The following is a 26,810-nucleotide window of genomic DNA, read 5'->3' as shown; positions in this document are numbered from 1 at the left end:
GATCGGATTCTGGAGAGGAAGGGAAGGAGTCAGCTATTGCATTTTCAACGGGATCCCGAAACCACCAGCGTAAACTACTCTTTCTAGTCTATTTACCTATTGAAAGAATAAGAAAGAAGGGAAATGAATTAATAGTCCTTTAGTCTGGATGATTCTACTAAATTGTTCAAATTCCGTAATTCATGGGGAGATGCTGTCGGAGCCTGATAAACTATTCATACCAACAAGGATTATCATTATCCCATTGAGAGACTCAATCCTCAAGAAGAATCAATTCGACTTAACTGTCAGGAAAGGACGAAAACTCTTATTAATACTTATACTTTTATAGAATATATGACACTCGTTTTATTCCTGCATCGAAGACCGACAGTAAAAGGCGTTGGCTTCGGGACCCCATCGAAATTTTCGACCTTGCATCGACAAAAGCCTAGAGGATCTTTGTTGTCATTTTTCTTTATAAGAAATTTGGATACCGGTTTAGATGTGTTGAATATGGTGGTATGCAACCACCAATTTGATTGGGATTGTCTTCAAGCTCAATGTAGTTGCCTGTATAGTTCGAGTACTCATACGATGGCCACGGTATCGTTGAACCCGAATAATCGAACCAAGGAAAGCATATAGACATAGCTCCTTGCATTTCAGTATAATCCTGCTACAAAGCCAAGAAATAAATGTTTGAGCAAGTCAATTACAAACATCTCAACCAAGTTTTTGTTGAACAACTTTCACACCTTGGATGAGTCAAGGATCAGATCAGGTGAGATCCATACTTTTTCTCGATTTGTCTCCATAATCGACATGCTACACCAAGACATCATGTTCGTGTCGTAGGAACTCGTCATCGGGCTCGACAAACGACTCTTGTCTGTGAGAAAATTGGTCTGAGACGAATCGTCTTTCGAAATATTTGAAAATTCATTCGAAACGACTAGTTTCGTTGACGTAGAATCTTCACTATCTCGACCGTTCCCAACAACATTACCCTTCGGTTCACGAGGATTATCATTCTTTTTCACAATACGACACAAAGCAAAAGCGCCCTAAAAAACACAGATGATCACACACAAACACCAACACAAAGTTAGTTCTTAGCACATATGCATCATGTCATTGCTTCATAGGTATATATACCTTAAAATTAGGAGTTCCATGAGAGAACTCGTCGCAAAGTCGATACTCGTGCATGACCCAATCCATTCGATCACCTGACGGTGCTCGACCGCGATGAAAAACGAGTGTCTTTCGGTATCCCATCACAGAAAATTGGCAGTTGATCTTCTTGTCTTTTCCAGTGGCTTTCCAGTAGCCAGCTTTGGTAGCTCTATTCGTTCTCGATCCATTCGGGTATTTTCGATCTCGGGGACAGAAGAAAAACCACTCCATATCTCGTTTGGGAAGAAAAGATTTCTCTGTAATCACAGTAACACAATGTTACAACAACAAAATCATGAACAGAACATGCCAAAACAGAAAGAAGTTCTTCTATTGGTACATAAAAAAAATATTTGTCATTAATATAATAAATTGTCAGATCTCACGTTACTTGAAAAGGGGAACGAAGTATTCCTTATAAGGGTGTAGAAACCTCTCCTTAACATACATATTTTAGAATAGTGAGACTGATGATGATATGTAACGGGCTAAAGTAAACAATATCTGTTAGTGGTGGACTTGAATTATTACAAATGGTATCAGAGTCAGACACTAGATGGTAACGAGAACGTTGGACCCCCAAAGGGTGGATGGTGTCTTCGCACCACATTCCTTATAAATGTGTGGAAACCTCTCCCGAACAGACGTGTGTTAAAATAGTGAGACTGACGACGATACGTAATGAGCTAAAGCAAACAATATCTGCTAGTGGTGGGCCTGTGCTATCACAAATGATATCAGAGTCAGACAGTGGATGGTGTGTCAACGAGGACGTTGGACCCCCAAGGGGTTGGATTGTGACTCCACACCACATTTCTTATAAGAGTATGGAAATCTCTTCCTAACAAACGCATTTTAAAACCCTGAGACTAATGACAATACGTAACAAGCTAAAGTAGACAATATCTATTAGCGATGGGCTTGGACTGTTAGAAATGATTTCAAAGCCAAACACCGAGCGATGTGCCAACAAGAACATTAGACTCCCAAGGGGGTGGATTGTGTCTCCACACCATATTCCTTAAAAGGGTGTGGAAATCTCTCCCTAACAGGCGTATTTTAAAACTGTGAAGCTAACGGTGATACGTAAGAGACTAAATCAAACAATATCTAATAGCAATGAGCTTAAACTATTACAAATAGTATCAAAGCTAGACACCGAGCGGTGTGCGAACGAGGACGTTGGACCCCTAAAGGGGTGAATTATGTCTCCACCCCACATTCCTAACATACGCATTTTAAAACCGTGAGACGGACGACAATACAATACGTAACGAGCTAAAGTAAACAATATTTGCAAACGGTGGGCTTAGACAGTTACATCAATGCTTCAGCACACTCAAAAGCAAGTAAAAAAAGCATCACTTTCAGTTTCTTAACAGTAACAAAGAACAGAGAATTTGAATATTCATTTAGAACCAAAACAAGAAGCAAAAAGATACCTGGAAGCTCCCAAGGATCAAATTTGTACAAATCAATGACAGGAATCACTTCAAGCTCAATTGGAAGTCCTTCAACTTTCCTTTTGAGATAATAACCCACCAATTCTTCATCTCTTGGGTGGAATCTGAACCCTGGTGGAAGCGAACCACTCCCCATTCTTTACCCACTTCAAAGAAATGTGGAAGATCCGATGCTTTTTTGGCCCAAAACAGAGTGAAATTTCAACAGGCTGCTGCTGATGCACCTGTTTAGTTCAAGAATCATTGTCTGTTCTTAACTTTCTGGGTTTTGAATTAACCAAATCCCCAAGATTTTGAAGAAATTTGATGGGGTTTGTGAGAAAAACAGGAAATTTTTGAACTTTGAAATGGTTTTAAAAGAGATTGAAAGAAATCTGTGTTGTTTTAGGAGTGTAAGAACAGGGGAAGAAGTGGGGCTTATAAATAGATAGCCATTGGTAAGGAACGAGCAGTCTATTGATACACCGAAAGTTTGAGATGGCTTGTCCAAAGTGCACCCAAAATTCCCATGTCTTAGGCCCCACTCTCATATAAACTATGAGCCATTTCACACTCATTCGAGTTTAGAGTTTTTTAAATTTGGTACGTTAGAAAAGTTCCATATCCTTATAAAGAATGTTTCGTTCTACCCTCCAACCGATATGAGATCTCACAATTCACCCACTTAAGGGCCTAGCATCCTTGCTGGTGTACTGCTCGTTGTCTGGCTCTGATACCATTTGTAACAGCTCAAGCTCATCAGATATTGTGTGTTTTGACCCGTAACATATCGTCGTCAATCTCACTGTTTTAAAATATGTTTGCTAGTGAGAGGTTTCCACACCATTATAAGAAATGTTTCGTTCCCCTGTCCTACCGATATGAGATCTCACAAAAAAGAAATTAAGGAATGAACGAAACAACCAAACATTGCATGTCTATGGTTAAGATGTGATTGTCTTATGTGGGATCGATTTATGACTAAACTTTTGAATCTTTTGTTCACCGAACATCATCTGTTAATGTATGAACTGATGCATTTCGTGCTTTACGAGTAAGAAGAAAATTCTAGATTCGTTCGATCTTACAAAAATGTTTCATTGCAATGGTATGCTCTATTGAGGATTGTTGGGAGGGAGTCCACCTTAACTAATTTAGTGGAAGATCATGGATTTATAAGCGAGAAATATTATTTTCATTGGTATCAAGTCTTTAACTTAGTCATGTCAATAACTTATACTCAAAATGAACAATATTATATCATTGTGAGATCAGTGATTCCTAACATGGTATCAGAGTCATGCCCTTAACTTAGTCATGTCAATAGAATCCTCAAATGTCGAACAAAGAAGTTGTGAGCCTCAATGGTGGAGTGGCCATTCGAGAGGAAGAAACAAAACCCACCATTTTTCTTGAATGAGCCATTGAATTGGGACAAAGAAACCGTCATTTTGTTCATTCGATCGATCGAATGAACTTGAGTTTAAATTATATCACTCGTTTTCATATTCAACTTTGAGTTAGAGATGAAGAGAGAGTGACATCATCCGAACCTCACACTAAAATGGGTATTGCTGCACCGTTAAGTATACAACGAACGCGCTTTAAAATAGATATTGATATACCGTTAAATATATGAAAGAGAAATTACACGACTGTTATGAAACAACGATCAAAGATCGGACTGGTGTGAACGTATAAATTTCATATCTTAAGTTGATGGTGATATTCAAGGAGTTGGGGCCTTTGTTTCATAATTTTTATAGTTCTTTTGAGAGGTTCTGTACTTGCGGTGTAAGTTCAATCCATATCATAATGAAGCCTTGCCATTTGTAGGGCCCCATTTCCTCCCAAAAGCCAAAGTGTTCAATAAATATATATATATATAGCGGGGCGGGGAAGTAGGCAAGAACAAGGATGGGGAATATAATCTCATCCCCGACCCCATCTTCATTCTCTGTCTAAATGGGAATTCCCTCCCCATTCAAGACGAGTTTCTGCAGGGTCCCGACCTTGCAGGTAAAATGGACATCTTTACGTGTGTGAGATCTCACATTGGTTGGAGAGGAGAACAAACAATTCCTTATAACTGCGTGAAAACCTCTCCTAACAGACGCGTTTTAAAACCTTGAGGGGAAGCCTAAAGAGAATAATATCGGCTAGTAATGAGCTTGAGCTGTTACAAATGATATCAGAGTCAGGCACTAGACGGTGTGCTAGCGAGGACGCTGGCCCCTAAGGAGGGTGGATTGGGATCGAAAGTGTGTATTCTCATTGATATTCATAACGTTTAGATAGGATACAAGCTACCAACTGTAACTACCAATAAGGAAAATATAAACTAATCAAATATTGATAATAAAATAAAATATAGTTAATTACGAATATATTATAATATATTCTCCAAATATTATATCTCAACCAGGGGAACAAAGCATTCTAAGGCTGAACCTTGATCGGAAGCCTCAAAAGAAAAGTTTAAAAAAGACAATATCTGTTAGTGATGAAATTCGACTGTTACAATCTGTCAGGTTACCTACTTCTTACTTCTAAAGAGTACACGAGCTCTTCCAACATGTTTTATCCTCACTCACATGCATCCCAAAAAAATATTAGTTTATAATAAAAATATGAATAAATACGAAAACTTAATTATTTTGGTATTTAATCAACCCTACTTTTACATATTAGAATAATGGGTAGAAAAATAATGGAAAGTTGAAGCCTTTATGGGGCATTAATTAGAATAATTTTAGAATAATGTTTAATATAATAATATATGGTTTTATTATACATTATGAACTTTATAATAAATTTATATAATATGGTTGAATACCTTGCTTCCTATATGCAAAAAGCATGGAAATGTCATTTTTATGGTCTAATATAATCATAAAAGGACATCCCACTAGTGCTTTTATAATACAAATTGGTTCTAACTTTTTTTAATGGGTCACTAACCCATTCTTATAAGACTATGAATAAAGCATAATAAAGGTCAAATATTAGTGTTGGTCGGTGGCAATTCAAGATCTTTGGGTTTCTTTCCGAACTTAGTCGAGGTCAAGATGGTTCAGGGTTCAGGCGCATCGAGCTCAAACTCTTTCTTCGACCCTTCTATTACATGACTGTAAGATTTTGTTACGTTTCACTGCAAAAACCCTCTTATCGCCCCAACACTTCTGGAAAGTAGCATCGACCAAGTTATTTGTAATTTTAACTTTCTAATTGGACCCAACTCAACTCAGTTCATAACCCAAACTCAATATCGTACGGATTAGGTTGAGTTGTTCGAGTTTTTTGAGTCTATCGAATTTCTTTTATAAGCATTCTCACTACCATCGCCTTTTGTCAATAACTAGAAGTAATCTCGAGATAGTTAAAATAAAAAATAGATGAGACCCTAACTTCTTCATAAATAGCTAACTCTCAAGAGAATTATATATATTTTTTAGAGACGTTATTATCTAGTTCAACAATACGTGAGGTAGTAAAACTCAAACTTTTAACAACTTAATTCAGTTTCTTATTGAACGAGAAAGAAATAACTGACAGGATTTAAAGGAAAGGATTTCAATGAGTTTAAGACTGAGATTCGACACCTGTATGGAAACTTCATGCATATTGTGTATTCATATATATATATCAGAATACATTCTTGTTATGATTAATATGGACGCATACACTACGATGTTATAATACAGTATTATGTAAACTATCATATTATGCACGTTCCCTTCCTTTCGTGATATATCGATAGTGTGAATGTACGCTAGTTGAAGGCCAAGTATACGAGTCCGCTTGGAGTCTAGTACAAGTACGTAGGTCGTGTGTAAAGAAATACTACATATCCAATTTTTTAAATTTACAAACTTTGTCTCAAATTTTTTAATTTTTTAAAATTCATTATTCCACTTAAACTTTAAAATTTATATCTATATTTAATTATTCAATTAATTTTTAAAAAATTTAAAACATAATAATATATTAAACTATGATTTAAAATTTAAAATTTTCATTTCACAATTCAATCTAATAGTAAAATTAAAAAAAAAAAAAAAAACAATAAATTTAATGTATGGGACATGTTCCCGACATTAATATAAAAATATATATATTTTGATTAACTCGTAATATCCACTTTATTAATTTGGATTAGGGAAGAATAAAATAATATATTTTATGGACAAAATTTGGCAGTTGATCCAATAATAATTATAATTTAATTTTGGTGACATTTTTGGAATTAAATACATGTAACGCAGCCACTTTATTGGAATAAAACACATGATTATAATGTTTTATTTTTATAATGATTTGGAGTGACTTTCAAAAATGAACAACAATATTATAATTATCCCATATGTTATGATTTTGAGACATGTTCTAATTATTAGTCAAAAACAATCTTGGACCGTGATCAAATCTTGACATTTTATTTTGGACGGTTTTAATGAAAGTTGTCGAGTTGTCGAGTTTATCTCGTTTGTTCGGTATATTTTTCATAGCTAAGAAAATAAATATTTGATTGTAAAGATGTCCACGGGTCGAGAGATCGGACACTTTCTCCATCTCTGCTCCTATTTCAATATCCGTTTATTTAAGTGGGGCGGGAGTGTGGGGGAAATTCGAGTAGAAACAACATGGGAAATATAATCTCTGTTCTCCGTTCCCAACTTCGATCCTGTTCAACTAATGGGGGAAATTGATTTTTCGTTGGGATTCTCCACCTCGTTCAATCTACTTTGTTGATCGAATATTTCAAGGCAAGAACACTTGTTTAAGATTCGAATTGCTCTACAAATAAAATAGATTCAGTCAAATTTCAATGATTCAAAATATGTAACATAAACTACATAAAATTATAAACAAACTTACCCTTCCCTCAAAAAACATAAAGGTTCTTTTTTACTTTTTTAAGTCTCTCTTACAAGGACAGTTTAAATGAATTTATGGACACTCAAAAGAAAACTCTTGACCTCTGCTCAGACTCAAGAGTGGTAACTTTCATATTTTACCATCATAATTAGTAGTTATTTAATGAAACACCATAACTCTAGATTATCATTAACTCAAAATTTGTAACAAAAAATGAAATCTAATTCTTGTTTAATGTAACATAAATTTCGACTTGAATTTATCTGATGCAAAAATTGTGAGGAAGACAGTGATGCATAATAGGACGTTGATATGTTTTATTCATTAAATCTTAGATTTATTATATCTTAATTATTCAATTTTGTATGTGAGGGGTATTTTTGTCCATTAAAATATTTAGAAAATTTATCGATTAAAAAAAAAAAAAAGATTTAGTCATTTATTACCTAAAAAATAATTAATTTTCTTAAATATCTTATACTTGGACCAAGGCCCAACGAAACGGCCCAAACCCTAGATAGACTTTGGGCCCAGCCCATTCAGAAAAGAAAAAAAAAAAAAAAAAGAAGAAAAAAGCGTAAGAAACAGAAAGAAAATTAATAAATCTGTCTACTTCTCTAGTCTCTCCCCAGCTTCTCTCCGTCGCTCCTTCCCGTCGAGGTTTGTTCATGATTGAATGCGTTCTGTTCTTTTCAAGATTTTTCGGGTTACGATTGTTGCAATCATGATTCCATGTTTGTTTGTTTGTTTCGTTTGGTTCTGTCCTCCTCACAGTTCCTAATGTTTCCCTACTAAGATTCTAGCGATTTTCTTCTTTTGGGCATCGCGGGATTGAATTCAGCACTCTTCTTCGGATGGTAGGAATTCGGTGTATCTAAACTTGTATTATGTTTATGTTAAACTGTTAATGTTGCAATCAGTTTGAATTTCAATTTTAATTGTATAGACCGGATCAAACAAGCTCATTTGATTTTCTATCTATTTGCGATGGGATGAAAAGAACTAGCTAGGTTTCGTGTTCATTACCATCATAATTGTTTAATTTTGTCTTCCTTCTTCAGTGAAAGTGGATTTTTTTGTTGTGTAAGGTACTTTTCAACTCGTTATCTTCTAGCAATTTTTAGAAGTTGTATCGTTGGATTAGCTGTTAGCAAGGTAAGTTGACCGAGGTTGATTTCAGACATAGCTTGTTATGGACCCCTCTATTATGAAGCTTCTGGAGGATGACGAGGTTTTTGTCTCTTTTAGTGCTTGTGTGCAAACGTTTATCCTAGGACTGAGGGGATATCATTTGTAAATTTTTGCTGTATTGGATGTTTCATTGTGGACAGGATGAAACAATGCATTCGGGTGCAGCTGTGGAGGCTTTTCAGGCTGCCTTGAATAGAGACATAGAAGGTGATGTTCCGGCTGTTTCCCAGGCTCCTGAGTCAGATGCAGGTATAATTCATCCTAAACTTAGAAGTTTTAAGTTTTTGTCATAGCTCTTGTGTTACATAATTTTGTATCGAGTACGGTCTCATTTTTCGGGATAAATAATAAGTGGTCGAAATTTGTAGAGACATATTGAAATGTGCTGCTACAGAAGCATGTTTCCTATAAAAGCATTTTCCTGTGTTTTTAATGGTTTGCAGGCTTTAAAGCTATTTTACCTGGATATCAATTTGTTTCTTGTTACATACACGTATGATGCCTTTCCTGTAGTGTAATAATTTAAGTGAACAAATTGCTATTTCACCAGTTAAAATGAGTTGGATGTTGAATCAACTTGAAAACACCCACTTTAGTATTGTTTTTGTGGCAACTAAATATATTTACAGTTTTGGCGTGAAGATATTTTTACCTTTATGTATTCTTAGTTCTTGCTTCATTGTCATAACTTTGCCTCCATCTTTTTCTTGAATCTTTTGTGTTGATTTCATAGTGTAACACCGATTTTGAAATGTTGGAATTTCAGGTTTCCATAATTCATTACCACACGCCTTCTTATCATGAGCTTTTCTTCTGGCTTTTCAAATTATTTAATCTTGAAACGGACGGTCATATCTTGTTCAAACTGCACTTTTGTCCCCTTGCAGACGATGAAAATTTTCTGTAACTATGTAGAAAAAAATGTGTTCAAAAGCAAGCATAAAATTTTTCATGTAGTGGCTCATGGATGTGTGGTTTGAAATATGGAATAGTTGATTTGATGTTTGTGTCTAAAAATGCAGCTTTCCCTCGAGGGAGCAATGGTCCATCTAACCTCTCGTTACAAGCTAGTCAAAACGAAAAGACTGAATCTCATGCACAACAAGATCAAAATTTTCGTCCGAAGCAAGAACAACATTCATCTCTGATGGAACTAGAGCGATGTTCATCATTACCTGAAAATCAGCAGCAACATAATGCTGCTCCCCTCCAAGCTTCAAAGAATCAGCCCCAAGCAGATCGTGAACAAGGGGACACAGAGCAAGTTTCTGCTCAGTTTTCTCAAACAGCAGGGCTGCAAGGTTCTGAAAAAGCTCCAATCCTTGTGAATGATTCAAACAGAATGCAGAATCGGGACAATGAATCTCAATACCTGAAGTTACAAAAGATGAGTAATCAGCAGACAATGGTCTCAGAACAGGCAAATAACCCATTAAATCGTAGTAAACAGGTACCCTTTGCCTCGTTGATGCCTGTATTGATGCCTCAGCTTGATAAAGACAGAGCCATGCAGCTTCAGACTTTATTTAACAGATTGAAGGTAAGTACGCGAATAAAAGCACATTCTGTTATTGCCTATAACTGTACAGTATATGTGAAATTGAGGTTAGATGTAATGAATCCGCCCTAAGCAAAGGACTAACCAGATAAGTAACAGGGTTGTTTACCTCATTGATTTTTGGCATTTCATATTCCTCCATAAAATGCATGGTTTAAATCAATTCTTTGTTATAGAAAATGAATTGATCAATATATGACTATGGTAATTACCCTTAGAATATACTCTCTACTTAGGGTCTTATTCGTGTGACAGTGTCTTTCTCCCATCAATCATATTAAATTCTGACGTAATGCTTTAAAGAAGTGGTTGGATGGTTCATGATTGAATAGGTTGTCTCATATACTTTGAACTTGTATTGTAGAGGAATGAAATGAACAAAGATGATTTTATACGTCTCATGAGGGGTGTTGTGGGTGATCAGATGCTCAGATTAGCAGTTTGTCAAGTACAAGCACAGGTCAGCAGTTAATTGATTTCTTGTAATGAAGATTGTCATGAAATTTTATTATGTTTTTATTGATTACTTTAAATCAGTCTGTTCGTGAATTATGGTTACCTTCCTCAGGTTCCAGTCTTAACCTTTTTCATTTACAGCCTCCACCTTCAGTCAGGCAACTTTCTCCTAGAATGCCATCTATGGGCCCTGGTGCACCAAATTTCTCTGACCCACGACCATTTTCACAACTTCATCAGAAAGGCATGAATTCTCCTGCTGTTCAATCATATATCCCCTCTTCAGCATCCCAAGGGCGGAGTAGTTCAGGCTATCCTGCCATGGACAAAAATATGCAATCTCTACGAGAAGTAGAACAGCGAACAGATGGTAATGCAAATCAATTGACTTCATCCAGTTCAGGCACCATCCAGGAAAGGGAACGCTCCTCAATTCCTGTTCCAGGACTCGAGAAGCAGCAGCTACACTTTCAACAGAAATCTTTCCCCATGTATGGAAACAGTGGTAATTATCACCCGTATACTGGGTCAAATATAAATACCTCTTCGTTATCTCTTAAACCCCAACCCCATGAGGGTCAAGCGAAGCAAATTTCCCAGCAGGCTCCCAATTTTGATAGGCAAGTTACTATAAATGATCCGAAGCGAGTCCAGGGTGGAAATGTTTCACACTTACGTAATAACTTAACTTCACAGCCAAGTCCCTGGAAGTCTTCAACAAGTAAAGAGCAGAACACAGGCCCTCTATCTTCAATGAGTTACATTAAACAAGAACCTTCTGATCAGGTTTCTGAGCAGAACAAAACCCAACATTCAAATTTGCAGGGATTGTCTTCTATTCCTAGCATGCAGGCTGAACAAGTTAACACAACCCCTGGAATTGCGAAGGACCCTTTTGAAAAGCAAACTTCTAAAGTAGCTTTTCCTACATCAAACAATGTTATGCCTCAATCATCAACCAACGCAGCAAATCCAATTTCTTCTGATGCAAATTCTCTACACGAGTCTAGTGCTGTGGTATGTATTGGTAGAGTGTACGTTGCTGTCCTACCTTTAGTTTTGTAAAAGTTAAAATTGCATGCTAATGTTCGACTGCACACTTTTTATGTCAGGCAGTAATTTTATGCCTTTCTTTCTGCCCTCGTATCTCATTCTGTTTGTTACAACTTAGGAGCATAGATTTTGTTTTTTATTTATTGAATAAAAATAATTGATAAGTAGTTTATTCTACACCTGGTTCATCAATTTCCTTGCTTAATCTTTTCAAGTCTGTTGCAACAAATTGTGTAAGTGTTTTTTTATGTATTAGATGATTTAATATGTACCTACCTCTGCCATGTCTTGATATTATCTTCGTGAAGCATTTACATCGCTCAATCTTATGCCCTTGGCTTGCTCTTATGATGTATCATCTATTTGCGGACTAATTTTTTTTTTCTTGTTGGGATTTGCAGTTAAGCTCTCAGGTTCCATCTGCAACTACTCCTGGAATGCAAAATAGGGCACCTCAAAAAAAAGGTGCCGTGGGCCAAAAGAAGCCTCTTGAAGCACTTGGCTCTTCACCACCCTTATCAAGGTAAATCTGCTTTCACTTGTCTTAAGTCCTGGAAGTGAAGTTTATTTTGGAATCTTTAGAAACAAATGGGTCATTATTCACAATTAACCTTCTTGATCCTTTCAAATATAATTGACTTGTACCCAACAGTAAGAAGCAAAAGGTATCTGGGGCTTTTTCGGATCAAAGCATTGAACAACTTAACGATGTCACTGCAGTCAGTGGAGTTAATATTCGGGTACAATTCTCATATTTCATGAATGGTTGGTTAGTTCTAGTTGGTTCCAACACAAATGCTCAGAAGAAAAAAATTATGGTTTTGACCAGGAAGAAGAAGAACAACTATTTTCTAGTGCAAAGGAGGATAGTCGAGCTTCTGAAGCATCACGGAAGGTTGTACAAGAAGAAGAAGAGAGGCTGCTATTGCAGAAGGCCCCATTGCAGAAAAAGCTGATGGAAATCAGTTAGTGTCCAATTCCTTAATTAATATTTGGTTTGCTGTTCTGTTTATGTGAAGTTATTTCCGGTAACTGAATGGAAGAAACATCATTCTTCAGTGACTTGTACTAATTGGCGTGTTTGTATGTGGCAGTGGCTAAATATGGTTTAAAGAGCATGAGCAATGACGTTGAGAAATGTCTCTCACTGGTAAGATGCTAGTCACTTCGATCATTTTTTTAGGTGATGCATTAACAGCCTTACAGACAGTAACTGTATCTTCAGAGTGTGGAGGAAAGATTACGTGGGATTATTAGTAATCTAATCAGGCTGTCAAAGCAGGTCAGTGTATTTCCTTTCATTTTAACTCTAGTTTCCTTCGATATCTCTCATTCTGTACTATATTAACTCATAAGCTGTATATTATTGTGTGTTCATACTTTTGATTGATCTCTCCAGCGAGTGGACACTGAGAAACCAAGGCACCGAACGCATATTACTTCAGATGTTCGACAACAAATTATGTTAGTAAACCAAAAGGCCAGAGAAGAATGGGAGAAGAAACAGGCTGAAGAAGAAAAACTCCGTAAGCTTAATGATGTAAGCATTTCGTTTGCTTTCCTTGCCTATGGTCTAACCAGGACTTTGTTCAATAATGAAGAACATGGTATAAATAGCATTCGTATGAAAAATGTAGTACATTGGTAAGCTTTTCTTCTACTTGTTTGGTATTGGCTTGTAGTTCTCTATATTTATTTTTTAATAGGGCTTCTCTATCTTCTTATTGGCTGTCTTTCTCCTATAAATAATATTGATTATGTTTTTGCAAAACGAAGCTCGTCTGTCAAATATTTATGGGATTTGGTATGAAGAAACATAATATAATAACTGCATCATTAATAATTTCCACAAGTGTGGGTGAGAAGTTTTATTTTTCTTCCCTTCCCGGTATCCTTTTTGTTTTACAGTCGCATTATTGTAAATTCTTTTTCATGCAGCCTGAGGATGGTTCAGACATTGCTGGTGACAAGGACAAAGATGAAGGTCGAATGAAATCAGTTAAGGTGTTGCGAGTGCTACTTTATACTACTTTGACATTTCGATTGATTCGGAATTCTTTGGCGATTTTATTTTGTTTTAATATATATATTTTCTTGTGGCTTAGGTAAACAAAGAGGAGGACGATAAAATGCGGACAACAGCAGCAAATGTTGCTGCCCGTGCTGCTGTTGGAGGAGATGACATGCTATCAAAATGGCAACTTATGGCTGAGCAGGCGCGACAGAAACGTGAAGGTGGAATGGATTCTGCTTCTGGTTCTCAGTCGGGGAAAGATACTGTCCGTAAGTCTTCATCAGCAGCAGGAAGACATGGAAAGGACAACCAAGAAGGCGATAGGAAAGGTAACACCACTCCATTTGGCATATCTAATACGGCATTTGATGTTTGTCCAAACTAAAGTAGATAGTCTCATCGTTTTGGGTTGTCATAATCAAACTTGCTTGTGCCTTTGGCCACCACAAATCTTATTAATAAATAACAAAGAAAAGAAAAGAAAAAGATCACAGTTATCCCATGGACATCATAAAATGATATGGAAGTCGAGCTATAGCGAGTTTGTTTCCAGAGAAATGAGTATCACGAACTCTTGTCAGCATCAATAGCTTAATTTTAACTTGTTTATGATAATCATCCATCTACTTTTTTTTAAATTTGATCGCATTCTTTAAATTAGAGAGAGAACAAAGAAAATAAGCAATATTTTAAGCACATCTAACTGGTTTTTTTTCGCAGGAACTTCCAAAAAATTTGGAAGGAACCAAATGAGTGCAAGTCAAACTAGGGTGGCTCGTAGTATTTCTGTTAAAGATGTCATCGCCGTGCTGCAAAGAGAACCCCAGATGTCCAGATCCACCACAATATATCGTTTGTTCAACAAAGTTCGTTCCGAAGCCACCGGCGAATAGAATTGACTATAACAACGGTAAACTAACATCCCTAGAGACGTGCGTCCATTTGGCGGGGTTCTGTCTGTCTGAACTAATGGTATTGGCTATATGATAAACTGCATAGTTTTTGAAATATAACTGCTTAAGTTGGTAGCTGCTGCTAGAACAATTAGAAAAGGACTTCCTCAAGAGCTTGTACAGATTAAAGAAGGCTCAAGAGCTTGCCCGAGAGAGCTCTATTTGCCACAGTTTGGCGCTGATTCGTTTCTGGTTTTCAACACGCCGAAAAGGGGAAAGGGTGATGATTCGGATCTTTGAGCTCATGAGATGGAAGAAGATTGTGTTGATGTTTGGCTTCAATCAATTCCATCGGCTATACACTCCCTTTACCTTCATGATTTAGCTTTTTTTTTTTTAATGGTTTATCTGTGTGTGTGTGTCTGTGTGGGTTCTGAATATTAACGCTATTGGAGTGCTATTATGTAAGCTCCGTGGCGTTTTGTCATTGATGATAAATTATTTTATTCTTCTTTTTTCCACGTCGATGATAGTTCAATGATGGTTTCGAACCTTATATAAATCTTCCCATCTTACAGGTGTTCGTATGACCTGATAATCCGTTCAATTCAGACGACTACCAAACTCAATCTTTCCACGTTGATGATAGTATAATGATAGTTTGGAACCTTCAAACTCAATCTTTCCACGTTAATGATAGTTTGGAACCTTCTATAAATCTTTCAATGCAACCATTACAGGTGTGTTCGTGATAATCCATCCAACTCAGGTTAATTGAAAATTTTGGTTTGGTTTGTGAGTGGGACATTCTCTTAATTAGATTAGGCTTCCAACTCATCTCAAAATTAAAAAAAAAAATTAAGAATATTTGAATTTTATGAAATATGTCACATAAGATATGATATGTATGTGATGCATACATGATAAGGCCTAGGAAGTATGAAAGTGATACTCGTATAATGAATTCTGTGTGCACAGAAAGAGAAACTTTTGAAACTATGTTTGTAAAAGTGAATTTGAATCCAAGACTAGGTTTTAGGTCACAATACCGTCATAATATAGTCATAATATAGTCATGTTTGCATGTATATGCATTTCTCGACCCCAATAGTGAAGTCCCTTACATGATATTTTTACTAGTCGGTGCTACAAATGTGTACGATTATACGAAAATTCAACTAAGGCTTCTTAGGAATGATATTGATAATCCCAATTACTCAGCACCACCAACAGAAGACAGCTGATTTTGAGACACATTGATGTTTGGCTTCTCACATTTGACAGTTATGTGTTGTTCTTCATGATCATCACCATTTATGAACTCTTTGAAGCAAGCAATTCTGCCCAATTCTTCAACTTCATCTATAACATTGTCAAGCTTAGCCACTGTCTCAACAAGCAAAGAAGCAAACGCTGCAAATGGAAGTGCTTCTGAGAACTCAAGGCTTGTGATAGCTATTTTACTTAACTGTGGCCTCAACACCTTCCTTTCAGCCTCCCTTGATTGCTCACTTGCCCGTTTCGTCTTCCATTCCATCAACGCCGATGAGTCGGTTTTCACGCTCGATAACGATCCCCCTGACCTGCAGCGCTTTTGTCCTGCTTCTGCTGCTGCTAATGCTAGCATATTGCTGGCTTTGTTTCTGTTTGAGCCTAGGAACAACCGTGGCTGCGATTTTATCGCTTTGTTCAAGTCTTGTAACGCTTCGTGAAGATGGTCCGAGAGGATCTCTGGTGAACAATGTCGTCGATTACGTATGCTGTTAGCGAGTTCGATCAATGCTTTCGATACTTCCCGCGCAACACGAGTGCAAGGATCTTTGAAAAGGATTCGAACCGATCGTGGGGTCTAGAACGATACAAAAAGCAACTCTTAGATTGTGTCAATCATTGCAAGTACTAGAATTTGAACCAATATGATGCACCTGAATCTCGGTCTGCAGGCAGCCGTGTAGAGCGACGACGGTGTAACCGAAATGGCGGAGAACGCCGCCCAATTTCACATACTGCTGCCATGGGATTCTGTAGCAGTGACTTGAGTGTCTTGGCTCCCAGCTTGCTTGTAATGCCTGCTCAGTTTACAAGCAAATATTGAACAAAGTGCAACAAAAGTCATTCAGAAAAAGGTATCAAAAAAGGCTTTTTCCTACCAAAGATTCATCTATGGATTTTGAGTCTAGAACTGCCTTGTAACCTTTGTAGATTTGGTCCCCTGAACAGCTCTCTTTGTTTTCGTCGATCTCGGTGTCGAAAAAATACTCGTTAACACAGCCTGCAAGTGTGATTATTACGAGTATTAGTTACTTACATTCACATGACAGATGTGAGATCCCACATCGATTGGGGAGGAGAACGAAGCATCTTAAGGGTGTGGAAATCTCTCCCTAGTAGACGCGTTTAAAAAACCTTGAGGGGAAGCTCGAAAAGGAAAGCCAAAAGGGGAAAATATATGCTAACAATGAGCTTGGACTGTTACAAATGGTATTAGAGCCAAACACCGGGTGATGTGTCTGCGAGAAGTCCCCGAAGGGGGTGGAAACGAGTGGGTGTGCCTACAAGGACACTGGAGATCGGGGGGTCTCACATCGATTGGAGAAAGGAACGAGTGAACGCAAGGACACTGGGCCTTGAAGGAGGTGAATTGTGAGATCTCACATTGGTTGGGGAAGCGAACGAAACATTCTTTATAAGAGTGTGCAAACCTCTCCCTAGTAGACGCGTTTTAAAGACCTTTAGGAGAAGCTCGAAAGGGAAAACCCAAAGAGAACAATATCTGCTAGATTTGGGTTAGGGCCGTTCAGACACCGGACGATGTACCAGTGAAAAGGTTGAGCTCCAAAAGAGAGTGGACACGAGGCGGTGTGCCAACAAGGACACTGGGTCCCAAAGAGGTGAATTGGGGGTCCCACATCGATTGGAGAAAGAAACGAGTATCAGCGAGGACAAAACATTTTTTATAAGGGTGTAGAAATCTCTCCTTAGTAGACGCATTTTAGAAATCTTGAGGGGAAGTCCGAACAAAAAAGTCTAATGAAGACAATATCTGCTAGCGGGGGCTCGGGCTATTATAATATAAGGATCATGTGACGATACGTAAAAAGCAAGGTGTTCTTGTTTTGTACCTTCAATGGATTTGGCAAGCCCTTCAAGCTTGAGAACTGTTGAATTATGGAGCTCTTCTCCAGACCAATTTGGGAAGATCAATAAGCTCATCAAAAGGCAGACTCCACAGCCAATGGCAATGGTATACAATCTATCGTGTGCGATTTTCAAGACATTATCGACCCGGTAGCTCGACACCGTTATAAGATTAAACGTCAAGAGAAATATCACCACTCCATAATCATAATTCTTCTTTATTTTGGGAAAGAATCTCATATATGTTGCTGCAGCTCCTGTGACAAAGTTCAAGTTTTAGCATAAACTAAGGATCATTAGCAACAACCTTAAAAGAACAAACAAAGACAAAATTACCTATAAGAAAAACAGCAGCTCCAATGAAACAAGCTCTAAAAACTCTTCCAGATCTATTAGCAACACCCTCAATGAAAAAAGCTAAGGATCCTGCCAATAATGTCCCCAACCCTCTATTGAGTCCTTTGCATAAAGTTGCCCCTGCCATTAAACCATTCAATACATAGCAAGAAACCGATCGAAACGAAACACGACGACTTTTAACTATGAATTTACAATGAAAACTTTAGTTTTTGGTCGGACCCTGATCGAGTTAGATAGAGAAAAGAACGAACCGGCGGTGAACTCTAGAACGACGACGACCGTCATGACAGCCCATGTCGCATTGCTACCAAGCCTTTTGAACAATGGCTCTATTAAGTACAACAAAGAAACAAGTGTGAGAGAGAGACCAACTTTGAGAGAGTGGATAATTCTCCTAGGATCTTCAGCTCCCACTTTCTTGGAGGTTTTCCAACACAAAACAGGAAAGTGTTGGATTTTGTCCATTGTCACTTGGATGTGTTTGTTCACTTGCATCTTCTTATGATCTTCTCAGCATCAACTCTAGGAAGAAACAATGACATGTAATAATAATAATAATTCAATGAACAAAAACCTTAAAAAAAGCTAAAACATAACCAATATGATAAACAAAAATTGACAACATATATGTTTTTTGATCTAAGTTGGTGTAATAAATTGGAAGTTCTTGTGTTTTTTGAGAGAACCCCAAGTTTTTTTTGTAGTGGGTTTGATATGTCACTTTATATGCTCATGTCTCGAGAGAGAGAGAGAGAGAGATGGAGAGTCACATGTAGTGCAATAAAGTCCACAAGTATTTGAAGGGTAGGTTGCCATTTTTAAGCCAAATGTCAACTCAAAAGTGGAAGCTTTTACAACTATTTTCTCTTGCAAATGGTGAACTACTCGAGCCCAATTTTCATGATGATTTTGTTTACCATCAATGAAAAAAAACTAGAAACAAAATCGAGATTAGGATCGTTTCTAAGAAACACGAAGGGATCAAATTGAGACGAATCGAGCACCGTCCAAGAGTTGACTAAAATGAAATTGGGAAGTAGTTGGAAGTTATTATAATCAACATGAGAGTTTTGAAGTGTGAGATCCTACATTGTTGGAGAGAGGAACGAGCGTCAACGAGAACATTGGGCTGGGTGGGTTGTCATGAGATCCCACATTAGTTGAAGAGAGGAGCTAAACATTTTTTTATAAGAGTGTGAAAATCTTTCCTTAGTAGATGCGTTTTAAAAGCCTTGAGGGGAAGCCGAAAGGGAAATCCCAAAAAATACTATTTTCTAGCAGTGGGCTTGGATTGTTACAGTTGGTATCAAAAGCGTTTAAAGGGTGTGAAAACCTCTCTCTAACAGACACATTCTTTATAAGGGTGTATATTGTGAGATTCTACATCGGTTGAGGAGGAAAACGAAACATTTTTTATAAGGGTGTGGAAACCTCTCCTTAGTAGATGCGTTTTAAAAACCTTGACGAGAAGCCCGAAAGGGAAGCCGAAAGAGGATGATATCTGCTCGTGATGGGCTTGGACTGTTACAGTTGGTATTAGACACATTTAAAAGGTGTGAAAACTTTTCCCTAACTGACACATTCTTTATAAGGGTGTAGATTGTGAGATTCCACATCAGCTGAAGAGGAGAATGAAACATTGTTTATAAAGGTGTGGAAACCTCTCCCTACCAGACGCGTTTTAAAAACCCTGAAGGAAAGTTAGGAAGAAAATGCTCAAAAAGAACAATATCTATTAGCGGTGGATTTGAGCGATTTGAGTTTGAGCCGTGATTAAAGTTGAGAATGAGTGATTAGTTATGATTAAAGTGTTGAAATGTGTTGGTTTAGCTGTGCACCGTCCAAGGGTTGACCAAAGAAAAAGCTTGAAAGGCAAAAGAGTTCTTCACAAAACAAAACTCTCCTTTTAGCGTTGTGAAGATGACAAAAACTTAAAGCTCCAAAAAGAAACAAACTCCCCTCCTTTTCTAACTTTCACGAGCTTTGCTCCTTTCTCTCATGCATGGCTCATTTTTACCCTAATGATTCCGTTCAGCTATTTTCCGCTTACGATTTTATTTGGGGTCGAGTGTGTATATATTATATAGCTAGTTGAGTTATGGATTTTATTCAGAACGAGAGATTTCGAACCTCAAAACAGGTATAGCCAGTCATGCACTTACGAAGCATAGATATGTGGAACACGTAATGTAGGGATGGTGACAAAACCAATCGTTCTAACATGTTATCAGAGCCATGCCCTAAAAACTTAGTCATGTCAATAGAATCCTCAAATGACGTACTTTGTTCGAGGGAAGATGTTGGGTGAAAGTCCCACATCGGCTAATCTAGGGAATGATCATGGGCTTATAATCAAGGAATATTATCTCCATTGTTATGAGGTTTATGCTCAAAGTGGACAATATCATACCATTGTGGAGAGTCGTGTTCACACTCTTCATCTATGCCTCATTCAAGTATACATTATTGCCTACTTCAAATTTTAGGTTCATACACCTTACATCGACTTAACTTTTCTATCTGTTCTAGATCGTTCATCTTCATTCTAGTTTTTTTCATGGTTTCATTGATAGCTTGAACCAACTCCAATCCTCAACAATGTTAAATATTATTAATTGTCTAAAACGATAGCTATACTAACATTTTGTTACGTTGGAAGCGATGATGTGACAAAGATGAGTATGGGGCTTGAAATGGATGGAAATGGACAAAGGTGTTAGGGGTTTTATGGGAGTTGAGGGGTCATGGGTAGCTTGTGATCAAAGATGAGTATTGATTTCTTACCACATAAACCCATTTGGTATTATTTCATCCCATTTTTTCTTTTCTTTTTGGGTATAAAAATACGAACGAATTATTCTTTTTCTAAACATCATTTGCAAGCAAGGAATCGATATTGGAAGCAAGTTATGTCGGTAACCATATGTGTTTTGGATAGGAAATTCATTCGAAATCTACGTTAGATCTCATGCTCAGAATCAGAAAAAAAAAAAAAAAAAAAAACGATCTTTAGCTTCAGAAGTGCCCAAGGCACCGGGATGGAATTGACAACTCCAACTTAAGTTACTCAGGTAATTGGCTCTACTATTGACATGGTTTGATGAATTGAATGAAGTATAAACGGCACGTGCCCTATAGCCCCTCCATGTGCCATATTTTATGACAGACGACGTATATTATGTTATATTGTGCTATGTTTATGTGATGATATGTTATGACTCATGTTATATTATGATATGTCATGTACACCATGTTAATAAGAATCTTTTCAAGACTAAAATGTTGTTATGCCAAATAAAAAACGAATATACGATAGGCATATCATATGATTTAAAGCTTGGAGACTTCATGCATTTTTGTATAATCATGTGCATTGAGATACTTCCCCGTTATGATGAGTATGAGCATGTACATTACGATATTTATGTTCGTTGTGATATCTTGCGAGCTCCTTTCCCTCCGTGGCTCCAGTAGCATGCGTACGCAAGTTTGTGTAGAGGAGTACTACACATCCAATTTTTAGCCTAGATTGGAGAGTGGAGTTCAACACCATAAAATGTTCTTATGAAAGGATAAGTCCCTCTATGATTGTTTGTATATGTATTTTCTGACCCTAATAGTGAGGTCATCTAGTGAATATTTCTTAAAATACATCGCTACCCTTATTTTTCAAGTAAGGGCAAGACGTCTCTACACGGATGACAATGTCACGGTAACAGCTATGAGACTAAGGTTAGGGTATATGTGTTTCATGTTATTTATAGTTTTTTTTTTTTTTTTTTTCATTTATCTACATCAACAAGATGCACCTTCCTTTATGGACCGCTTAATTATAAGAACTTCATAGTCAATCAGATAGTTTACATGTAACAATTTTATGTTGGGTGACTTACGAAATTTTTTATGATACATGTGAGTGAGAACAAAACATCCTGAAAAAACTCTGTTGATTTGTGGAAATAGTCTCTACTCTTTAAGAACGAGGAGTAGGTAATGTGATCATGTCGAGGCAATCATATATCAAAATGAATTTATAATGAGTCATGGATTATTTATACATCAAGAAATGAATTGTGAATTGGAAGTTTATATCAAATTACAAATTGGAAGCCCCAATCGCCATGGATGCTACCTTCAAGCAAAACCCACTTCCATCTCCCGTCATAGACACTGTCAACGAAATCACTAGAATTTTCCGATCACTTCCGGCCAGACCCTCCATAGAAGAGGTCGAAGCAGCCGTGGCGATTCTCAATACTGTTCAGAACGACGAGGATTTCAAATTGGGGGAAATTTCAAAGCAGGAAGTCCCTCAAAATGTCCCTGAACAGCTCTTCTCTATTTTGCAGCAGATGAGGAAGATGATGGTGTTGTTCGAGAGGCATGAACAGAGGCGAGAGGCCGTTCGTTTGATTGAGATCGATAAGATGCTGAAAACCTTCGATGAACTTATTCTGAGAGCTTCTGATTTGGTTTCTGGCGATTCTCAGGGCCAGAGGGATCTGAATTTGAGTGATCCAGTTGAGAAAATTGCAAAGGAGATGGTAATCAGTGATCAAAATTTGGAGAAGAATAGGGGAGATGAAGAATTTGAAAGCAATGGAAATAAGGATTTGGTTAAGAATTCTTCATTCATTCCTCCATTATCTTCTTCAGGTAGATTTCGAACTCTCTCTCTGTTGATTTTCTTTTTTTCCTTGTATGCGATACTTTCTGTGATATGAAGTTCTCTGTAATTAATTAGCATTTGATCTTAGTTTGATTCATGAAGTTGTGATAATACCCTATTTCCTTTGTGATTGGGGAGGTTTAGCTTTGATTTGAGTTCTGAATCCTGATCCATAGGTTGCTACTGAAGTTTAATCAACTAGATGGATAAGAAAAGACTTTTTAGTTGATTGATATTTGAAGAGATGATTTGATAGAATAGAAGAGAGTGTAGTTGTGAGATCTCACATCGGTTGGAGAGGGGAACGAAGCATTCCTTGTAAGGGTGTGGAAACCTCTTCCTAACAGATGCGTTTACAAAACTGTGAGGCTGACAGCGATACGTAATGGGCCAAAACGGACAATATTTGCTAGCGGTGGGCTTGGGCTATTACAAATGGTATTAGAATCAGACATCGGGCGATGTGCCGGTGTCCTCGCTAGACCCCAAAGGGGTGGATTGTGAGATCTCACAATTGGTTGGAAAGGGAAACAAAACATTCCTTATAAGGGTGTGGAAAACTCTTCCTAACAAACACGTTTTAAAAACCTTGAGGTTGACGGTAATACGTAACGGCTCAAAGCAGACAATATCTGCTAGCGGTGGGCTTGGAGGATTTGGACTCTTACAAATGGATCGGGTAGTGTGCCACCGTGGACGCTAGGCCTCGAAGGGGGTGGATTGTGAGATCCCACATCGGTTGGAGAGGGAAACGAAACATTCCTTATAAGGGTGTGGAAACTTCTTCCTAACAGATGCGTTTTAAAAACCGTGAGGCTGACGGCGATACGTAACGGGCCAAAGTGGACAATATGTGCTCTTGTTACAGTAGAATAAAGTTCAAACTTTCGTAAACATGCTGTTGACATAACTTTGTTTCGGATAGAACTTGTTTCCCATGGATTCCAAAAGTTCAATATCTTCACTTCTTATCCATCTCTTTTCATTGTCTTATTAAGTTTGTATTGTTAATCTGTGTTGAAGGTGAAGGAGAAACTGAAAAACTGAGTTTAATGAAAGTTGCTGATCTTATTGAAAACATTGCTAAAAGTGGGTTAACTGTTCTAAATCTGAAGGGAAAGTTGATGGATAATATGGAATTTCTTCCAATTTCCATTGGCAAGTTATCTGTTCTTGTTGAATTAGACCTATCAGAAAACAAAATCATGGCACTTCCACCAGAACTAAGTAGCCTTAGATTGTTAACAAAGTTTGTCATTCACTCCAACCAATTAATAAACCTTCCCGGCACGTTCGGGGAGCTTGTAAACCTCACCATCGTCGACCTGCACGCAAACAGGCTAAAATCACTGCCAGCTTCTTTTGGGAACCTGAAAAACCTTATTTCTCTCAACTTGAGTTCGAACCTTTTCGCCCATTTACCAGAAATCATTGGATCATTGACTAGTTTAAAGATGTTAAACGTAGAAACCAATGAGCTCGAGGACTTACCTTACACAATCGGATCATGTTCGTCACTTGTCGAGCTACGACTTGACTTTAACGAGATAAAATCTCTTCCCGAGGCCATCGGAAAGCTCAAATCCTTAGAGATTCTCACCCTGCATTACAATAGAATCAGAGGACTTCCCACTACAATAGGAAATCTCCCCAAGTTAAGGGAACTAGACATTAGCTTCAACGAACTGAAAACGATCCCCGAAAATCTGTGTTTCGCTGTTAGCCTCCGAAAGCTGAACATCGGCAAGAACTTCGCCGACCTGACAGCGTTACCGAGATCGATCGGGAACCTGGAGATGCTCGAGGAGCTTGACATAAGTGCAGACCAGATACGATTCCTGCCGGAGTCTTTCAGGTTCTTATCGAAATTGAGAGTTCTCCAAGCGGATGAAACGCCATTAGAAGAACCACCAAGAGAAGTTATTGAATTGGGTGCTCAGGTAAAGCAAAAACACATCAGTTTTGAAGTCATAATTAATCCATCATTCAAATTTGAAGTTTGTTTATGTCAGGCTGTTGTGAAGTTCATGGCTGATGCAGTGGAAAAAGGGGACTTCAAATCTGAGGCAACAGAAGAGAAGGGGTTTTGGTTATGGTTTTGTTCATTATGTTGCTCCAAAACAAGTGATACGCCTCATCACAGGTTATCTACTGAATTACAGCTTTGATTTGTTGATTTTTCATTGAAAATAAGGCTAAAGGAACCTTGTTTTTGTTTGTATAGTGGATGAATGATAGTTTCATTAGTGTTGTTGTTATGGTTTTTCTGAAGAAAGATTAGAGTTTTGTAAGCAGGGCCAAAATGGACATTTGGATCGAAAAAAAATTAAATCGAACCGAACCGAGTACTTGATTGAAGTAGCCACTAGAGGACTTTTGTCGTAGGGTATGAAAATTTGAACCTCCAACCTTATCTCGAGGTTGCTAAACGACTCGACCAAAATGTCAATAAAAACACAAAATGCTTGCTAAAAGGAATGGGCTTCAAAAGTTTGGTGGAACAAATGGGCTTCAAAATTGATCCTTCTAAGTTTGAGAAATGAGATGTTGGGTCCATGATCTATGTTTGACCCTGCAAGAGGAAAGAGCATTTCTTGGGCAATGATAGTAGTTTTGAACCTATACCCTTGATTCTTGACTTGAGATGCCCACCAAAAAGCTTGCATTTTCCTCTTTACCGAGTACGTAAAGCAAGGGTAGTTCAAGTAACCAAGCTTTGGGTGGTAGCCTAATCGAAGAAGTTAAACTTGTGTCCAAGCCCCTCTTCTTTGTCAAGCTGCTTTGCCCCTATGGTTACGATACGGAAGTGCTAGGAAGTGTTGTCATCTTCTCATATCATATAAAAAGGAAGGTTTTCGCCTTGTTCTCTCTTTTTCCGAGTCATACAAAATGAATAAAACCAACTCCTAAAAAGTGGTTGAGTTCGTCTTTCGGGGTTACCCGCTATTCTTTGTTTGCATTCAAAGGTCTTGTGCCTGTGCCACATACTTACCGAGTAATCCATGAATTAGGGAGCGCTAACAAGCAAGAAAATGCCCCTTCTTATATTGAGAGATAGACTAAGGCGCCTTTACTAATATTCTAATAGTTGGTCATTCTTTCTTTCCATTTTTGTTATTGAAAAAGGAGGAAAAAGGAGCAACTTTCTCGCTTGTTTTAGAAAGATGGTAGGAGTGTGTTAGCCTTTATTAATAGTTTTAAAATTCAAGGCTCTTCTACGGTCCGTAAAGCAAGCAGCTTCGCTCCTCTCCTTTCCTACGAATCTACGACTCTCTTTACCTCATGCAATGGAGGAAATCAACAATATATCCATACTAGTGGATATTCATCATTTTTCCATTCTCATTTATTTGTTTGACACCTTATACTAGGCTCCATTTTTTTATAAGTTCTGTTTGTTTGGTCTTAATCAAGATAGGCCAGGGGCGTGTCGGGACGTTCGGTAGCTGCTTAGTCTCATCCAAGAGTCTAATCTCTTTGTACTGTTTTTATTTTTTCATTTTTTATCAAAGACAAAAAGGGGTCGATTTAGGCTCCTTCCCTATTAAATCTTGATATAATAGAGATAATTCTAATCACGTTGAATTTATTTAACCTGTTCTTATACATTTAATCAAGAGACAATAAATTACGGCTAAGCTAACGCTTATCTACAATACATTTATTAAATAGTTTTAGGCTAAAGTTGGCTGAAACTTGTACACCGACCGTCTTACCATTTATGGGATTTTTTTATTTTCAAAACATAAATAAAACATTTTGGTATCGAATTTGACGTGAAATTGATTGTGACATAAAAAAAAAATGGTTTTTAATCAACACAAAAATAATGGGAAAAAGTGGGTTAGTGTTTTGATAAGATGAAATCCTTTAGGATTGAAATAAGGCCAACAAGTGGATGTCTTTGTTTAGAAATGGATTGGGTTAAAGATATAATTTAATTTGAGTAATATGAATAAATATGAATATGAATATGAATATGAATGATGTGAAAAGGGAC

General features: G+C 37.4%; 4 protein-coding genes across 8 annotated transcripts; 2 read left to right on the top strand and 2 right to left on the bottom strand.

Moving 5' to 3' along the window:
• Nucleotides 1-305: 305 nt before the first annotated feature.
• On the bottom strand, nt 306-2,993 carry LOC111454997 (NAC domain-containing protein 71-like). 2 transcript variants are annotated; one of them, XM_023096500.1, is made up of 4 exons: nt 2,601-2,993; nt 1,138-1,415; nt 738-1,046; nt 306-658 (listed from the first exon to the last, which is right to left on the bottom strand). In XM_023096500.1, exons 1-4 carry the CDS (start codon nt 2,755-2,757, stop codon nt 458-460), a joined length of 945 nt encoding a protein of 314 aa, XP_022952268.1. In that variant the 5' UTR covers nt 2,758-2,993; the 3' UTR covers nt 306-457. The 2 variants fall into 2 exon arrangements, with proteins under 2 accessions (XP_022952268.1, XP_022952269.1); XM_023096501.1 differs by having other exon boundaries at nt 306-655.
• A 5,052-nt stretch (nt 2,994-8,045) lies between these two features.
• Nucleotides 8,046-15,164, top strand: LOC111454994 (transcription initiation factor TFIID subunit 4b). Of its 4 annotated transcripts, none has more exons than XM_023096496.1 (16): nt 8,046-8,138; nt 8,253-8,335; nt 8,567-8,709; nt 8,810-8,918; nt 9,692-10,209; nt 10,592-10,687; nt 10,825-11,700; nt 12,138-12,259; nt 12,389-12,476; nt 12,566-12,701; nt 12,831-12,886; nt 12,962-13,018; nt 13,136-13,276; nt 13,675-13,734; nt 13,842-14,079; nt 14,471-15,164. In XM_023096496.1, the coding sequence occupies exons 3-16, from the start codon at nt 8,671-8,673 to the stop codon at nt 14,641-14,643; spliced, it is 2,709 nt and encodes a 902-aa protein (XP_022952264.1). In that variant the 5' UTR covers nt 8,046-8,138; nt 8,253-8,335; nt 8,567-8,670; the 3' UTR covers nt 14,644-15,164. The 4 variants fall into 4 exon arrangements, with proteins under 4 accessions (XP_022952264.1, XP_022952261.1, XP_022952263.1 ...); XM_023096493.1 differs by having other exon boundaries at nt 8,047-8,138; nt 13,675-13,740; XM_023096495.1 differs by lacking the exon at nt 8,253-8,335 and having other exon boundaries at nt 8,092-8,138; nt 13,675-13,740.
• Nucleotides 15,165-15,832: 668 nt separating this feature from the next.
• LOC111454996 (aluminum-activated malate transporter 12-like) lies at nt 15,833-18,820 on the bottom strand. Its single transcript, XM_023096499.1, has 6 exons — nt 18,393-18,820; nt 18,118-18,258; nt 17,766-18,038; nt 16,794-16,915; nt 16,569-16,712; nt 15,833-16,492 (listed from the first exon to the last, which is right to left on the bottom strand). The coding sequence occupies exons 1-6, from the start codon at nt 18,634-18,636 to the stop codon at nt 15,857-15,859; spliced, it is 1,560 nt and encodes a 519-aa protein (XP_022952267.1). The 5' UTR covers nt 18,637-18,820; the 3' UTR covers nt 15,833-15,856.
• Nucleotides 18,821-22,200: 3,380 nt separating this feature from the next.
• LOC111454995 (plant intracellular Ras-group-related LRR protein 5-like) lies at nt 22,201-25,168 on the top strand. Its single transcript, XM_023096498.1, has 3 exons — nt 22,201-22,797; nt 23,834-24,750; nt 24,823-25,168. Exons 1-3 carry the CDS (start codon nt 22,263-22,265, stop codon nt 24,976-24,978), a joined length of 1,608 nt encoding a protein of 535 aa, XP_022952266.1. The 5' UTR covers nt 22,201-22,262; the 3' UTR covers nt 24,979-25,168.
• The last annotated feature ends 1,642 nt before the right edge of the window (nt 25,169-26,810 follow it).

This window comes from Cucurbita moschata, unplaced genomic scaffold (assembly GCF_002738365.1).
Source record: "Cucurbita moschata cultivar Rifu unplaced genomic scaffold, Cmos_1.0 Cmo_Scf00017, whole genome shotgun sequence".
NCBI lineage: Eukaryota > Viridiplantae > Streptophyta > Magnoliopsida > Cucurbitales > Cucurbitaceae > Cucurbita > Cucurbita moschata.
The sequence above is the reverse complement of the archived record's forward strand: the minus strand, read 5'-3'. Positions and strand labels throughout refer to the sequence as shown.

Excerpts from the sequence above, each read along its gene's own strand:
- LOC111454995 (XM_023096498.1), top strand. The coding sequence starts at position 22,263 with ATGGATGCTACCTTCAAGCAAAACCCACTTCCATCTCCCGTCATAGAC. Across the intron at positions 22,798-23,833 it reads TCCTCCATTATCTTCTTCAG|GTGAAGGAGAAACTGAAAAA; the intron begins GTAGATTTCGAA and ends TCTGTGTTGAAG. Across the intron at positions 24,751-24,822 it reads TTATTGAATTGGGTGCTCAG|GCTGTTGTGAAGTTCATGGC; the intron begins GTAAAGCAAAAA and ends TGTTTATGTCAG.
- LOC111454997 (XM_023096500.1), bottom strand. The coding sequence starts at position 2,757 with ATGGGGAGTGGTTCGCTTCCACCAGGGTTCAGATTCCACCCAAGAGAT. Across the intron at positions 1,416-2,600 it reads TGATCCTTGGGAGCTTCCAG|AGAAATCTTTTCTTCCCAAA; the intron begins GTATCTTTTTGC and ends CTGTGATTACAG. Across the intron at positions 659-737 it reads TGATCCTTGACTCATCCAAG|CAGGATTATACTGAAATGCA; the intron begins GTGTGAAAGTTG and ends TTGGCTTTGTAG.
- LOC111454996 (XM_023096499.1), bottom strand. The coding sequence starts at position 18,636 with ATGCAAGTGAACAAACACATCCAAGTGACAATGGACAAAATCCAACAC. Across the intron at positions 18,039-18,117 it reads AGCTGCTGTTTTTCTTATAG|GAGCTGCAGCAACATATATG; the intron begins GTAATTTTGTCT and ends ACTTTGTCACAG. Across the intron at positions 16,713-16,793 it reads AATCCATAGATGAATCTTTG|GCATTACAAGCAAGCTGGGA; the intron begins GTAGGAAAAAGC and ends TAAACTGAGCAG.
- LOC111454994 (XM_023096493.1), top strand. The coding sequence starts at position 8,671 with ATGGACCCCTCTATTATGAAGCTTCTGGAGGATGACGAG. Across the intron at positions 10,688-10,824 it reads TTTGTCAAGTACAAGCACAG|CCTCCACCTTCAGTCAGGCA; the intron begins GTCAGCAGTTAA and ends TTTCATTTACAG. Across the intron at positions 13,277-13,674 it reads AACTCCGTAAGCTTAATGAT|CCTGAGGATGGTTCAGACAT; the intron begins GTAAGCATTTCG and ends TTTTTCATGCAG.